Raw genomic sequence first — 17,123 nt, 5'->3', positions numbered from 1 at the left:
TGTGTTATCAGCTTGATAAAATCCAGCAGGGGAAGAAAGGCAGCTCTGCATTCTGACCTGTTTGAGTCTGGGTGATGCAGTGCTCAAATAAAGCCCAGCACATTTAACGAGGAGCTGAGGACAGAGACACATGGACTCAGCACAGCAGCGAGAGGGATTGTATACAAAGACTAATTAGCATGAAATATGAATACATTCATGAAGTAGTCTTGATCTATCATGCTCTTACAGAGAGTATTTTTTCTGTGAATTCGATGAAAAAGAAATTCAGAAGTTGAATTGAAAAAAAGAATATGTTGAACTGCAAAAAGAAATGGGTTTTGTTTGGTTTTAAACAAATAGAAATCTATATTCCTGGAATAAAACCCCTTCTGTATGAATAAATAAAGAGAATAGACTGGAAAGAATGCTTTCTCTAATGTCAAAACAGAAAGAATAACCTGCAAAAGATGATGTTCTTCAAGTATGCAGCTGCATTTTTTATGGGAATTTAGGTTAGGTATTCTAAAAATCTATTTAATAGGAAGCTAGTTCCTCTCAATGTGAAGTGTTCAAGGCCAGGTTGGATGGAGCTCTGAGCAACCTGGTCCAGTGGAAGGTGTCCCTGCCCATGGCAGGGGTTGGAACAAGATCACCTTTAAGGTCTCTTCCAACCCAAACCATTCTGTGATTATGTGATTAAGTCATTCTCTGGATTTGACAGTAATCCTTTGGTCAATGAACTGTTAAGATTATCCACTGTGGCAGTTTTCCTAAAGTGTGGCTTCTCTTTCATGTATAACAATTTATATCTGTATATAAAATACACTGATGGTGAGTTGGAGGTCAGTTGCTTGTCAGTTCTAGGTCTGTGTTCAGTAGTTCTGAATGGTTTAAAACAATTCCTCTTGCCCTCTGATGTGTTTGTAGCTGTAGATACATTTTCTGGCAACTTCCTCAGCGTTGGTAAAGGAAACTCCAGCCGAGTGTTCCAGTGCAGGTTCTTCAGCTGAACACTGGCTGGGAATTTGTGACCCAAGTGAAGCAGGGGGAGAATAAAAAAGTGTAGAGGAAAGGGTGGAGAACAGACCAGCTACTTACCAGGACAGCTGGTGCTGACTATTAAAGAGACTATGCACCAATATTTCACTTGCCTTAAAACTTCCAGCAGAGTTCTAGGAATAACAATGTATCTGCTTAAATAAATAAAACCCCTCTGTAAACAAAGCCGTGCTTATAAGCAGAATTTATGGTCTTACTTGTAAAATAGTTCTTTCAAGTCTGTATTAAAGAGATGTCCCCTGCATCTCTCAGCAGAACCACGGTTTGCACATCCTACACTTCCTCCTAAATCTACTTTCTATTAAAAGAAACAGAATGTGGATTTTTTTTTTTCCTGCAAAAGTGTAAACTGACAAAATGTGTCTGATTCATGGCCTGGTTCCATTGCTCACTGTGCTGACCTGCCGTGATTCTGTATTTGTAAAAAAATGATGCCTTCTCCATGGATTTTATGTTTTATGGGCTGAAACACACACGCCTTTCTTACTGCTGACCAAAAATATTCCCCAAAAATGTGTTATCTGCTTTTGACATGGAGCCTGTCTCTGAGTGATAGTTGCTTCTACTGTAATGCTGTTCCAGGATGCTTTGGACAAAATATCTGCTACTGCAAGAATTTCTGCTATTTATAGTAGAGTAAGGATAGTTCTGTTACCTACATGAATAAAGGTTTTTGGGAGAAAGAGACATTCAAAAGCTATCTAAAGGATTAAAAGTTAACAATCATGCTGTTAAGTCTGAATTCATTGAGAAATTGAAAATACTATGTATATAGGCATTAGTACCGATAATAACAAAAGTATCAGGTTTTGAGTTACTTAGTAATCATCTCAAAAGGATGTAAAGCTGAAATTACAACTCTCTCTATTGTGTGACTGTTGTTTGTCTTGTGCAAAATGAGAAACTGAAATGTCTCTGAAACTTCTCCCTTTCACATGCTTTATTCTGTTCTGTAAGGTGGGAATGCGTAATTATTGTAGAATACTACTACAGAATAATTCCCCACTGTGAAGAGGCAGCAGCTTAAAGGCTTTCTAAAAGCAAAAAGAATCCACATGGTAAAAGTCAGGGTGGAAGTATCGTTAAGCTGCATATTCTGAATGGGAGTACCTGTGGAGTAAATGTCAAGGTTTTCTTTGGCTTTTTTTTTTGTTGTTTCATTTAAGACTTGGATCATTAGCACAGATTCACTGCTTTCTTAATGAATCACTTTAGCCAAATTTTGCTTGTGTTGGTAATACAAAAGGTCAGCAGAGCATAGGTTCCAGCTGCTAAATTTAGAATGACAGTGGCTCCTGTGTGTGCATGCACCCAGAATGTGCTGAGGTGAACAGTGGAGCCCAGCGATGCTGCTGAAGGTGAGGGACCTGTAGCTGCGTGTTCCTGCACTATTTTTAGGCTGCTACAATGCAAGCAGCTTAATTTACTACTCTGTAGGTTCCCCTAAAACTAATCCTGTAATGTGTCCTTAATTTATCTTGTGTGTCTCTTGAAGGCAGATAATCATTGCCCGTGTGTTCTGTGAGCACCTGGGTGTGTTCAGAGCACTTTGGGATGCTTGGACCCCAAGAAAGCTTTTTCAAGGTAAATCTGTTCTAAGTTGGTAATAACATAAACAACCATCCAGGGCTGACTTCAGGCTGGTTGAGCCCTGTCTTTATCTTCAGCAGGTGACTGAGAGCAGATGCTCAGTCAAAAGAGTGAGTACATGTTAATATATATTAAATGTCTGCTGCTTGATGTACACAGATTCGATTAAACAGAGATACTTCTCAGCTGCCAGCAGTTGGTGTTTTTTCTAAGCCAGAGGTCATATCTTTACACATATAATAAAGTCTTCATTGTGTTTTGTCTTCAGTGAACTCAGGATCTGTGCTATTGCACTTCTCTGTATTTCAAAAAGGTGTGTTGTTTTCCAGAGTTTTAGCCCTGCTGCTTTTAGTCTTCCTGGTTTGATGCCTCCTTTTTCTCTCATTGAAAGTCTCATTAATAGCTAATTTATATTTATTTCTGTGTTTTCAAAGACTGCCCAGAGGGGCAGACCAAAATTGTGCATGATCCACAGAAGTCACACAGTACCACATCCATGCTGGCCATCACCCAAAAAAACCACTGGATCTGCCCCATTTACTGAGGGGCACTCACAGGTTTGGCTGTCACCAAATGTCCCCCCTGCTGTTTGTTTTTGAGTCTCATTAGAATGCCAGAAACGTTTCAGTGTCCCGGGATATTGAAACTCTTGGGATGATCTTAGTGATCATTAGTGAGAGTGATGGGAAGAATGGGCAATGCATCCCCTGTGAGATGCGGGGCCTGCTCCAAACTGGCCACTGCCCTCTGATGTGTCTGCTTAAAACCAAGGAATTCTGCTCCAAAGGCTGCAGGAGCCTTGGCACCAGCATGGGGCCAAAACATTTGTGTTAGCATATGATTAGGATGGGTTATGTGCAACTACTTAGATTTGTTTCATACCATCCACCACAAAGCCAGAGTTTGAAGTGTTTGTTTATGGAAGACTGACTAATATTATCTTTTTTTCCTTATTTTTATTGATCAGCTATCAAAGCTGTGATTACCAGTCAACCTCACAGGGCTCTTACTATTGAAATTAATGGAATCTATTAAGACAGATCCTTTCCCAATTACTTTTAATATGATCCTTTTACCCTGTGAAGTTTGGCTTTGGACCTGGTATGAAAGCTTCTTTTTGATTTCTCCTGGTTTAATATAACCAGAAATACCAGCTAATCACCAATATTTTTTCTTTTTTACTCTAAATAGGATAATAGAATTCTTTTAATTAAACATAAAATCAAATTTCTTATGTACTAAGTCAATGGATGTGTAACATTGTGTAGGTCAGAGTGTATAACCAGGATGTGCCACATCACACTCAAAAATGGAGCGATTTGGGAATTAGTTATGTCTAAGTTGAAGAGTTTTGCATGCATGTTTATTTAAAACCTCGATGACGGAGAAATACTTCAAAAAGGAAGAGAATACTAAAATGTCTGTTTGGAGATGTGTATTTTACTTAATGTTTCAATATTAAGTCAGGATTGTTAAATGTCAGATATTACAGTGATAGAAGAAATCATTTTATCACTTCATTTTTATTAATATTAGTCTGTTCCATTAAATACTAATATGTAATTAACTTGACTGTGTAGAACGATTTTTAGATCTTGGGATCTTAGCTTTATAATTTGGAGAGTTCCTTTAGAAAATGTGATTCCCATAGGTGTGTTTGTTTGTGAAGGTGAGCCTTTTATGGCCTTAATGAAGGAGAGTAGTAGGTGAACTATTAAGAGATCTATTTATTAGACTTCTCATAGTAATAAAGGAAAACGAGTTTGTTAGAATCTTGGTAAAATATTACAGCAGTTTAATGACATTTAGTTTGGGTTTTTTTCCTGATTCTTGGTACTTTTTTTTTACTTTTGAAAATTGTATGGATAAGAATCATGCCAGTTATAATCTGGGAAATAATTATAGTTGTCCTGTCTCAGTTTGGTGGTGATGGTGGCCTGATGTCAGAGGAAAAAATATAACTGGGCCATGTGACTGTTGAAATTAGAAATGCTATTATAGGCAGAATGTTATTTCCATAGGCAAACATCTTCCCTCCCCCACATCAACACTTCCTCTGTGAGTTCTAAAATGCAGGGACCAATTTCCTTGGTCAGGCGCTGCTCTTGGGGCTGTGCAGACCTCGGTGCCCACCACACCCCAAGGATCAGCAAACCCTGGGTGCTGCTCCCAGCACCTCCAGGGGAAAGCTTGGAGATGTTGGCAAAGGGACAAGTGGGGTGCACAGCCCTGAGGCTTTCCTCCACATCAGTATTCATGGAGAAAGCGGGAGAGAAGAGGTCATGGAAAAGGCTACTGGGTTTTGTTCCAGCTTCTTCCAGCACATCTACAACACAGTAAATTAGGCCCATGGAGGATATTTTCAGTTTAATCCTTGTTTGCCTGCTGTTGTTTCATTTCTAATGTTCATCCGTATTTCTCTGACCATTTGTGTGTCATGAATTGTTAATATTTGCTTACTGTCTTACAGCAAAAGCAACATCTTTTGCAGTAAATAGAAGGGGCAAAATCAGTTGTGAAACCAGGTGTTGGGTGTATTTGGGATTTTCTGTGTGTGCCTGGGGAGGGGTTGCTTTGGTTGTTGGTTTGTTGTTTTGGTTTGTTTCTTGGTTTTTGTTTTTGTTTTGTTTGTTTTTTTAATATTTCTGGCCCAGGCATCTCCTTGAGGCTGTTGATAGAAGGCTGAAAGCCATCACAATACAGAGTGGCTAATTAAGTCCACTTTAACTGTACAACTTTGCTGCACAAGTTCTTGCTAGAGATTGACAATTAGACTATTTACAACCGTTTTAGGGCAATTTTAACAGAACAAGGAATATTTCATGTTAAATTAATAGTAGTCATTAAATGTGGTGGTCAAATAAAGTAGCAATCAATTATAAGAACAATTAATAGGAATACGGATCCCTTGTTACTTTTTATTTTTGGAAAACTAATTTGTAAAACTAAGTTACGATCTTTTTTATTCTTCCACAGAGCACAATTTGTTGGGTTGATGCCACTTCCTTCAGCTTGATTACATTAATTAGGCAAAAAATATACAAGATTGCAAGAGGTTCCATGTTTTTTTCTCCCTGTTAGTTTTATTTTTTTTATCTTAAGAGCTCAGTGTAAGATTCACTTTTAGATCGATTGCTTGCTTTGTAATAATTCTTTTTTTTATTGCTGTACCAGGTATTCAGCTCTTGTGATTGCAGAAAGGACAGAGTGACAGCAGGAGTACTTAATTAATTTTGCTTCAGGAATTGGTAACTGAGTGATTTTAGGTGAACTGAAAAATGCCAGGTGGCATTGGGAATAAACATGAGATCCCCCAGCTGCTGCCTGAATTGACAGGAGGCGTGGCTGGCATCTGCTGATGCTCTTGCATCTCTCTCTGGATATTTGGGAAAACTGTTTGCTGGATTTCCAAGTTAGAGCCCAAATGACAGAGTAAAGGCTAGAAATGAATTTGGATGCCAAACCACTGCAATGTCAGTTCACGAATTGCATGACACACACGTTCTGCAGGAGAGCTGCTGTGGGCCAGGGGAGTTTGTGGCTTCAGCTGTGGCAACTGTGGCATCTCCCAGAGTCTCTCCTCTGGGATCCATTGCATCTTCTCTGGTGGCACTGGATACAGGACTGGATAGGGAGTTCCTCCTTGGTCACTGCTCTGTTTAGCCTGCATTGTTGCTTTCTCCTTGCTGCCAGAGTCAGGGCTCTGCTTCTCCCAGCTAACAAGTGACAGGAGCAGAGGAAACGGCTTTAGGTTGCACCAGGGGAGGTTTGGATTATATAGCAGGAGAAATTTCTTCACAGAAAGGGTTGTCAGGCATTGACACAAGCTGCCCAGGGAAACGGGCATCCTGCAAGTGTTCAAAAACATGTGGGTGTGGCACTTGAGCAGGTGGCTTAGTGCTGACCATGGTGGTGATGCTAGGCTGCTGGTTGGGCTTCATGATCTTAGACAGCTTTTCCAGCCTGAGCAATTCACTTGTTGGTGATCAGCAGGTTATTGGTGTGGTTTGGCTGGAGCACACAACCTTGGTCAGAGTTCATTCTGCTGCCTGCAGCCAGAGCTTGGCTGTGGTTCATGTGCTGTGCCTGGCAGGTGGCTGGAGAGAGGCAGGGCTGTGCCCCGTGGTGCTCCCTGGCCCTGCCTCTCCCAGCTCTGGGCACTGCAGCCTGGGAATGCTGGGGCACACAAGGGGCACACTCAGGGTGCACCTATTGCTGAGGGAAAAGAACTGCAAGTCTTAGACTACTTTGACTTTCCCCCTTCTCCCCCTTCATTTGACTTTTATTTGTGTTTTTGAGTGCCTCTAGGAATAACACAAATGGAAGATTCTCAGTAGCATTCCAAGATGATCAATTTAGCCAGACTTCAAGGAATTCTACTTTGCAACAGAATTTACTGAACTTTTATGCTACAAATTACTTTCTGATCTTTCAGTGGCATTCCTAACTCCTTATTTCATTTTTCAACCAAGTCATATCACATTATGTCATACTGTGCGTTGTGGGGGGGGGGGGGGTGTAAATTCAGTGTAATTACTTTCAGCTGCTCAAGTCTACTCTTTTGTGTGTAGTTTACATCCCTTGCAATGTATGTACACTTAATTTTTTTCTCCTATACTCCTGTACCAGCCATAGTTCTTCTCTCTGGTAGAGGGAATAACAAAGCAGTTAATTTCTTTTGTATGTTTACTTTTGCTGCCAAATACTGGTAAATGCAATTTGGAAGCCGCTTGCCAGATGGAAATAAGATGAAATTGCTCATTCATTTCCCATGACAATATGAGGATGTTTTTGTTCAGTGTGTGTACACACTTGACAGAAATTGGAGATTAAGGCTCAGGCTAAGGTAGGCTAAAGTTCACCTAAATGTCTGCTTTCTCCACGCTGTAATTCAATGTACTCCTTTTTATCTCCCTTTAATTTTCATCCTCATTGTAGTCATGACTGACAGTTTTTGCTGTTAATTCTTTATTAAAATTATTCATTGATAATTTAATGAAAGAAAGGAATTTCATATGAACTGGACATTTCAGCTCATAATAAAATGCTTTAACAGCTTCTATATCATTGAATAAAATAATATATATTTTAAAAAATTAGTCATGGCCACTTCTAATGCTATTCAGGAGCTAAATTAATGAACATGTGTAAAATGATAATTTTCAAGAATAATATACACTTATTTTTTTACTACAGAAGTGCAAAAGTACTGATGGTAGATTTTTTTCTTAATTAGGGCTCAAAAGCATTTCAACACATTTGTGTATGTTCTTTGCCATGATTATCATTAGTCTTGCTTAATGTGTTTTAAACTTACATAACATTTTGTTTAGTATACCCTGGATGGGTTTTAAGGGTTTCAAGCAGTGGGATTAGATGAGCTCCCAGCTGAAGGTCTCACTGAAGGTACAGCTGGAGCTGCACATGCTCTGGGTAATGGGAGATCAGCAGCAAACAATGCCTTGCAGCATCTTGCATCATCTTTTTCCCTCTAACACTGATAAACAAATGTATTATTACTAACTTAATAGAGCACTAAATTAGGAAAAAGAAAGTTGTATGGTGTTGGTGTTTACGTCTTTGTTTTCTGGTCTGTGTGTTCTCCTTTGGCTTTGTCATATTGGCTCCCTTTCCCTCTTTTGTCTACCTGAGATAAATTATAAAGAAAAGCCCAGCCAAAACCTTCTACAGGTCTAACTAGTGTGAGATAAATATGCATTAGTGGCTGTTTTGCCATTTCAGTGACTGTTAATTGTTGGTTTGTTGGGTTTTTTTAATGCTTGTTAGTTCTTACTTCCTCCCAAATGAATGGGGATATCGCTTTAAATAACCAAGAGTAGAATTTCCTTCATTTCTTGAAAACAGAAACACCACGTGTATCTCTGCTTGTGTGTGTGTATACACACATTCCAGATAAGTCCAAATATTCATCTCAGTAAGTGTGTGTAAAATGGGATTAACCATCCTGAAGAAACACAGAGATGTAGGGTAGGGGATTTAAAATGCTTTGCATAAAACACAGCAGAGGTGCATGGGCTTGGTCTCTTAGCCCAGACATGGGGATCAGAAATACCAGAGGACAACCTGAGAGGCCCTTGGAAGAGTGAACTCTTCTGATACATGTGCTGCTGTCCTGGGGGAACCAAATACTTGGACTTGTGGGCTCTTACTGAGACTTGTGAAGGAGATACTTGTCTCTTCTGCAACGAATGACTTGCTAGAGGGTCTGGACAGGTTCAGCCACTCGCTGGAGGGTTCTACCATCCTTCAGGGCTGCTCATGTGGTGCCAGACTGATACAGATTTGAGCAGTCAGTGTGTTCTGGGGAGTGGAACTGCTGAGCCGTGACTGTGGAAGGCTGAGTTTGCATCAAGCCATACTTAAGGTGTGGAAAAAGCTTGTCATGCTCTGAAACAAGTTGGGAGTTGGGTAGGAGCTGGACCCTGTGGAACAAGACTGCAGAGCTGGGCAGCTGACCTGTTCCTTTCAGTGTTCTATTGCTTCACCAGGTGTGGTCAGAGTAAGGAAGTTTCCCCTCTGCTGCTCGTTTTGTTTTAAACTCTGACTGTTTGTCATGGAAACCTGGGGATGGCAGTCACCAGCTCTCAGTGCTGTCTGCAAGGCTCGTTGGTTTGAGAAAAAAGCTGATTTTGAATGAAGATGTAAGCCAGTACTGTTATCAAAGTGCTGTAATGAATAATCACAGCACTAAACTCCAAGGTCTGTATGAAGTAATACAGCTGCTTTAGCTTCCAGATTGATTTTTCATCTTGCTTTTCTGAACTACCCTGTGCTGTCTGCTATAAAATCCTTCTTTCATCTCTCCCTTTGGTTCTGTGGCATCAAACCAGAAAGTGTCTTATCTTTAACCAGGCACTTGTGAAAGGAGAACCTGACAAGGGGCCGGAGGTTGGTCAGCGGTAGTGTATTGGATTCTGAAAAGTATCAAGTATCTTTTTAATTGAGTTAATTATTTTTCAAAATTCCATAATCTGTGGCTGTGTTACAGCTGAATCACTGCTGAAATGGACTGTGTGATCAGAGCCTCTGGCAGGAGAGGGATGAGCATGGCTTTGGAGAGCTCTCTGATGCTCCATGTCAAGCGTGGCTCAAGCGGTGGAGAGACTGTAGGAGCTGTCTAATCTAGAAATTTTAGTAGTGTCTCTTTCTCCCTATGAATTTGGGCTTGGTAAGGTTGGTGTTGATCCTGTATTGTGACTTTAAGAGTCACATAAGCATCTGGTTCTAGTGTTTCTCTGGTTTTTGTGAATAGTCATGAAGTTAGCTTTGAAGTTTTGTGTGTGGAAGGATAAGAACTTTTTGGAAAGAACATCTTCTCTGGTCTTTTTCAAGTAGAAAAAATTTAATCTGACCCAGACAGCTAATATTTATTAAATGGATGGTCCATATATACATATATATAGTAGTGGTGTTATAGCCTTCAGTCTTGAGTAGGTCAGAGTGGCTGTGATTTGTTATGAAATGTTTGAATGTGTGATCTGCTGTGGTCTAAATATAGCTCCTGATTTTACAACCAGTAGAGGACTGCACCTGCATACAGGTTAGGAGGGGTAATAAGGGAAACTGGTTCTTTGGCCTGTACAGGCAGAGTTCCCCTTGTGAATTCTGCCTCAGCTCACCCTCTGTGTGTCTGTTTATAAAATGTGTTTAAACCCCAAACCACTCTTCCTTTTCTGGTACTGTAGCAGCTGAATAACTTAGCACCTGTTTTGTATTGGGCTGGTGTAGCACCTTTGCCCTTGAACTCTTGCTCACAGAGGTGTTGCTCTCACCTGGTAGATTCTCACAAATCGTTCTGATCTACGTGAGTTATCACTGTAAGAAGTTCCCTTTCTGTGAGGTGATATTTGGTAACAAAACCATTTGTTGCTCCTGCTTTCTGTTTAACTCTGTTACCTCTGCACTTTGCAGGCCGGGGGACTGGGACCTGTGTGTTTTATTGTAGGTGGTGACAGAGCAGGTTTGGCTTTGGTGCTCCCAGCTACTGAGAGAGTCTGGTACCCTGCAGCGGGTTGGGAGGGGGTGTGGTGTTCAGTGCTTTAAAGACTTGATCCGTGGAGATCTGGAGGGTTTAACTCTTAAACAGATCAAGTTTGCAATAGGTCACTCATCTTCTTGAATGATCTTTCTCAGCTGTCTCAGCAGACACAAATCCAGGCTTTGCAGTGTTCTCCTGTGATAAAACAGAACTCGTAATGTTTGTTGCCTTCCCATGGGACAGCTAATTTTTAACTCTTGGGTGGTTGTTTGTGTTGTTGAGCTCCTGGTCTTATTTCCTCATTTAATTGAGAACAATTAGTGATAAGGGTCTGATTACTTGATGAAGTGTCACTTTAGGATTTTAAATGTTGTTCATTACAGTGAAGGGGTCAGTGCTGGTGGGAATTCTGAGGTTACCTGGTGATGTGTAGCTCAGGGCTTGTACAGGCACCAAGCCAGCTGCTCATGGGAAGCGTGCAGGGAAGCGTAAGGCGAGGGGAGAGCAAGGCTTGGTTTGTTGCTGAATCATCCTTTGTGTTCAGCTTTCCCTGCTTGGGCTCTCTAGAGGCAGCTGGGGCCGAGGGCACTGCCTGGGACTGGCTCAGTTAGCGCTGGCATGACTGTGCCCAAGGTAAACTGATTATTCAGGGCTATAAACCAGCAGAATTACTTTATGCCAGATGCTTTCCTAGTGGTAATGGGTGTAAGGAGGCAAATACCTGTTTTCTATGTTGTTTTCTCTTTTATTATTGCTAAAGAGGTTGAAACAGATTTTGTTATTCTTCACGCTAAAAGTTAACATTTTTTCTTAGGTGATGCCTGTAATGAAACCTGTGGCGACTCATTGCAGTGCAACAAAAAATAGTGCTCAGAGAGCAGAACCATATTCAGTCTGCTTGAAACTTCATCTTAATTTGACTTTCCAGTTTTTCAGTTACTTTTGAATGATTTAAAATATTCATTAAGTTCAATTAATGTTAAGCACATCAAGATTCTATTCCTTCAGTGCCAACTATGTTATGTGATATTTAAAAGGAAATAAATCCTTGTTAATGGGTTTACTTAATGCTTAAGAAAATTCTGTGGAAATTGACTGTTTTAAGTTATGCAAAAAATCAGCTCATATTTTAGGTACTCCAATACCACAATTCTTTCCATATAATTTAAAGTGCTGAATATAAGGCTAGCAAATCTTGCTAATTGAAATGAAATCACTTTAAAATATACACTATTTTCTTAGTTAGTATTGCTCTTTACAACTGGCAGTGTAAGTAATTAATAAAAACATACTTTTGTTCAGTGTGATAAATATCAAGTGATTTATGATGTTGGTTTTGGATGGAGAACTTATTAATATTATTAATGTTTCAGTAGAGGGCACTCATGTGCTTTGAGGTAACACCAAATCTCCATGTTCTTAAAAATGCTTGCAATAAATTGGAGCTCAAGTGACATTTCCTGGGTAAAAATACATAAATATTATTTGATAGTGCTTGGGAAAATTCCTTATTGTCATATTTTTATTTCTTGTTCCTTTCAATTCTGGATGTTTGCTTTGTTTGTTTGGATATTTTACAGTAGGTTGAGGCAGTGCAGTCATTTTGCCTTGAACTGATTGTTAAAAATGTATTATTATGGCTTCCTAATGGACTTGCTGTTAGCTAAGATTGAACAGTTGTAATAATGAATAGAATTTAACAAATACCTACTTTCCAGCCAAAAAGCCTGTAGAAGAATCAGAAGAAAAGAAAGCAGCTCAGTCAAAGAAGAAGATCAAAGAATTAAGAGTTTTGGATGGAAAATCTGCACAAAATTTATGTAAGTGATGTGAAGGGCATTAGGTCAATATCTAAGTAGCATCTACATCTCGCTGGTCATAGGTTTTCTTTTTTTGTTTACATGTGCAATTGCTTTTTCTAAGAACTGCTAATTTGAGCATGAGCGTGAAATTCAGAAGCGTTTAAATACACATGTTTTGAATTCACTCTAACTTGGGGAAAATGAGAAAAAGTAACATGAAAAATGATTTAGATTTAATGAGCTACTGAGGGTTTTTGTCAGTTGATTCTCTGTTATTGCTCAGGGCTGAAAGTACAATTAAATGATGATCATTAGTATGGGCAAGGCACAGTGTTGGTGGAGTTTGTCAATGGGGTTTAGAGGCCATTCCTAATTGTTCCTTCTGGTCAGAGTAAGGAAGGAATAGAGGTTCAAGAGAAGATATTTATCAGATGGTCTAAATAGGTGTGAGTACTACTGCTACAAATTGTGACAAAACCAGCCCACTTGTATTATTTAACTCGCTTCTTCCCTCTTTGATTATGGGGGGAAATCAATCATTAAGAGTAGTAGAGTCTTTTATTTGAGTCAGAAACACCGTAAATGCCACGAGTCCAACTGTGCCCATGGCAAGTAAGTGTGTAACCCCAAGTGTGTGCCTGCTCATTACCACATTGGTGAGCACGTTTTCATGGGCAGACCATGAACTAGGACACAATTGATAGGAGACTTCACATTTTGAAAACATGGATGCAGGATAATCAGCCATAGTAGTTAGGCTGAGTATAAAGCACTTTGTTACAATATTATGCTGATCCATCTGTTAAGAATTTTTTGTAGTTTACTGAATGGGGCTCTCTTGAGGTTTTATGACATTCTGACATCAAATTGCTTTGAGAACTCCATCTTTGAAGGGTTTGTGTTATATGTGTCTCTTGTATAAGTTCAGTTACCCTAAAAGGTGGTAGAGTTAGGACATTTTTTCTTACTTTGCCCAGCTCTTCATTGCCCCTTTGATGTGAATTTTTTTCTAGAGTATTATGTGAATATCATTTATCCACTTGCAAATGCAGTACAGCTATTCACACGTGGTTATGGAAGCCATAATAATAATAGATCAAGTCTTCTATTGGCTGAGTATGTCTGTTTAAGTAGGAATGCAGATGTCATTCATAAAGATAAGGCTTTATTGCTAAGTAACATTGCTAGGGAGCAACTGAGACTGATAAAAAGTTAAAAATGTTGTCATAGTTTCATTTTGTAGAAAGGAAATTTATTTTAAGTCACACTGCAATATTGTGCCTATCTGGCATTTGTTTTATGTGGAAGACTTCCTAACTGTGAAACACAATTTAGATGAAGATATGATTTTTGAGTTGCTAGAAATGGTTTGCCTTTGTGTATCATTCTTTTTGCTCTTTTTGTTTCTAATGATGTATTACTGAATTTCAGCAATATTTTTGGGTTCCTTCCGTTTGCCTTATGAAGAAATAAAAAATATCATTTTAGAGGTTGATGAAGAGAAGCTGAGTGAATCCTTGATTCAGGTATGTGAAAATACCTCTGCTTTTGGTTATAGCTCATTTTCCACATAAAAATGGCATGAAAAGTGTAAGAATCCAAGAGTCAGACTGATGTGGAGTTGCTGCAGGTCCCAGCTGTGAGTGTATGAGTTGTGTTTACTGTTTCATTGATTTCACTTCTGCTTTTGAATATGGTCACATGCAGCAGTAAAACTGCCTTTCAAAGCCTCTGTTAACAAAAGAACCTTGGAGTTTCCTGTTCCAATAGGAAGTCTTTGAGAATTCTAATTTTTCAGCTTCAAAGACAAGCTGAAGATGATTTAGACTGGTGCATAATGAAGTTTCATGAGGCTTCTAGTGGAAGAAGCAGCTCTGTAACAACTCTGCCTGTCTCTAGTGGGAGATGAAACTCCCTGAACGTTTCAGGATCCTGCTGCAACTCCAAACCTATCTGTAAATCAAACCTGCTCTCAAACTGGTTTAGTCTCATTTTGAGCCCCAAATCTCTCTCAGCTGGAGAGAAGAAAGGATGGGAGTGCAGTTTCTTTACATCCCTCTCTGATTTCCTCTGTCTAGGGGAGGGTGTTCATGGCCCCTCGTGGTCTCTGAGGAGTGACAGTCCAACAGGGAAGCATGGAAAGCCTAAAAGTTACAAAGACTTGGCTCCCCAGCAATACTGTTGTTGTTTTATTTAATATCATACAGATTGGATTCTGGCTACCACACTGTCCTTCATTTTATCCCTTCATCCTTCCCTGTCTTCTGTTTGCACCTTCATCCCATTCCCCCAAGGTTTTCTAAATTAATTTCTTCTTCCTTTTTTGGACCTGTAAAATGGTTGTTCTGGGGACTCTGGTCTAAACTGAGTTGCCTCAGTATTTGAAAATAAGTGCAAAATCCTAATTTTACTGAGGACTTTATTGATCAGAAATGTCAGATGATATGATTAAGAAGCCTACAGGTTTAGTAAAATCAGAAATCAAGGGGGAGGAAACAACGCCACCTTGGTCAGCTGAAGTGCAGAGTAGTTTCAGACTGATCTCCTCTACTGCAAATGTAGCTCAGCAGAGCAGCTACACCAGTGATAGTTCAGCACTGTTTTGGTCACAAGTTAAAGTGACACCCTCTGGGCTCCTATGAAGTAAATGATCTTCATCCCAGCCAGACCTGGGTGACCACAGAATGTCACTGCAAGGTGTGTTGGGTCAAGGGTTTCCAGTCAGGAGGTTAATTTTATTGCTTTTGAATAGTCTACTTCTACAACCTTATCTAAAATACTCAGTAGATTTCTCAAAAATGAATTTAAAATAGAGAAGCTGAACTTAAAAACTACTTAAGATGATTGAGGGATAGAGAAACAGTCTCCAGAAGGAAGCAGAAGAGATTGGCTTGATTAGCTCAGCAGTATAAATAGCTGGCAGGATATGAGCACCTCACATCTGTTGGGGAGGAGAGGGATGTGTGTGAGCATCAGGGAGAAAAGCTGAGGTGTGTAAGCAGAAGGTGATGTTAGCTCCACAATAAATGGCTGTGAATTGATCATGGATGCAGCTATGCAGAACTCAGCAGCCTGGAATCTTCAGAAAATGGGTGCTTTGGAGGTTGGTCCCTTTCTGAAGCTGCTTCCAGCAGCAGGGACATGTAGCTGATAACGTGGAAGAGATTCCTCTGTATTTCACAGGATAATTCTAGAAATCAGTGGGGTAAATGGGCTGTATCATCTATTTCGTATTCACTCTATTCTGGTTTATTCTTATCTTAATCTGCCAACTGAGCTATTAACTAATTTACCAGTTCAACAGTTTGTAATACTACTGATTGGAAAAATTGTACAGAGCAAAGCTTGCTTTTTTCTGTCCTTAGCAAAACTCACGCTTTATAAAAATGCACATGTAGAAACTGCTTTGTTCTAAGTCAAGGTGTGGAAGTGGAATGGGTATGGCATAATGAGCAGATAGCAAAGTGCTTTTTCCATTTGCTTCTCAGGCACTTGCTTCTTGCTGCTTTTTAGACTTATGGTGTAATACTTAAATAAATTGGATTAATGAGTTTAAGTACATGGTAGACTATGTGCTGTTGTAACTCTTCCTCAGGGAAAGCACTCTAGGAAAAAATGTTTTCCATTCCTAGAGTGTGTTAGAGGAAGTAAGTTCTTGTAACCAGTTGTCAAGCACCATGTCTGACAGAATTCAGGACCTTGTGACAGGGAATAGTGAGTGACAGTTACAGCCTCTTAATGTCAACCTTGGATTCCTTTTAATGTTCATGTAAACCATTTTTATTTACCTTATTTTTATTTAAACTTGCATCACAGTGAACACAGCAGGAAGCTGCTTCTTGAAGTACTGACAGGGATTTGAACATGTGATCACTGAATGCTTTATCTTCATTTTCAGTTATTCAGTACATGCAGTGAATGTAAACATACAGATGTGTTAAAAAAGGCACTGCAGTGAGTAGAGCCAAATTCTCTTTGTTACAAGGGTAAGATGAGTTGGTCTGTTGGCTCTGGCCCAAGAAAGAATGTGGGTGAGGAAAAATAAACAATCAAGCACATTAACAGATATTGGTTACACAGCTGAATATCCAGCTGGGTTACTAGTAGGTACTTGTATTTCTGCATTGATGGAAAAAGTGAAAAGTGTTGTACAGTAAGTTTATTAATTTGCAATGAAATCTACATTTCTGACAAATACTGTGAAATTCTGGAGGACAACATTTGGTAAACAGTCCAACTAATCAAAATAGATTAAGAAAATTGCATTAGTTAATGTCTTTGATCTTTACCAGCATTAAACAATTAATCAAATGAACAAGAATGTTTTACAGATCATTCCTTTTTTTTTTTTTTTTTTTTTTTTGCAAGTAGAAATCTGTGGGACATGGGTTTGGCTTAATAGGAAAGGAAACATGCTTAGTTTAAGCACAGAGCTCGAGCTCAGTTGTGTGACATGGAGGGGAATCTGATGTTTCTCTGTGCCACATGTGTTGAACTCTGCTTGCTGGGACAATCAGTAGCTCCTCAGTGCGAGTATAAAATTCTTTCTGTAACAGGGATGTTTTGTATGAGGCTGCCTGTCATCTTTATTTTGTTTTTATTAGGATGGGTGAATGTTTGATTCTTTCAGCTCGGAGAATTAAGTTTGTTATCACTTGCAAATTTGACAAATTAGACTGATGCCTTTTTCC

At 39.4% G+C, this 17,123-nt stretch overlaps 1 protein-coding gene across 2 annotated transcripts in view; it reads left to right on the top strand.

Annotated features, from left to right (window-relative positions):
- Positions 1 to 17,123, top strand: part of DIAPH2 (diaphanous related formin 2) — a 165,817-nt gene that overhangs the window by 32,648 nt on the left and 116,046 nt on the right. For both annotated transcript variants that reach the window (XM_017742337.1, XM_017742333.1), the window contains 2 exons: positions 12,349 to 12,450; positions 13,864 to 13,958. In XM_017742337.1, the coding sequence (XP_017597826.1) occupies positions 12,349 to 12,450; positions 13,864 to 13,958 (197 nt within the window). The remainder of the gene's footprint in view (positions 1 to 12,348; positions 12,451 to 13,863; positions 13,959 to 17,123) is intronic.

This window comes from Corvus brachyrhynchos, unplaced genomic scaffold (genome assembly GCF_000691975.1).
Source record: "Corvus brachyrhynchos isolate BGI_N302 unplaced genomic scaffold, ASM69197v1 scaffold220, whole genome shotgun sequence".
Lineage (NCBI taxonomy): Eukaryota > Metazoa > Chordata > Aves > Passeriformes > Corvidae > Corvus > Corvus brachyrhynchos.
Note: the sequence above shows the minus strand (reverse complement) of the source record. Positions and strands in the feature narration are given on the sequence as shown.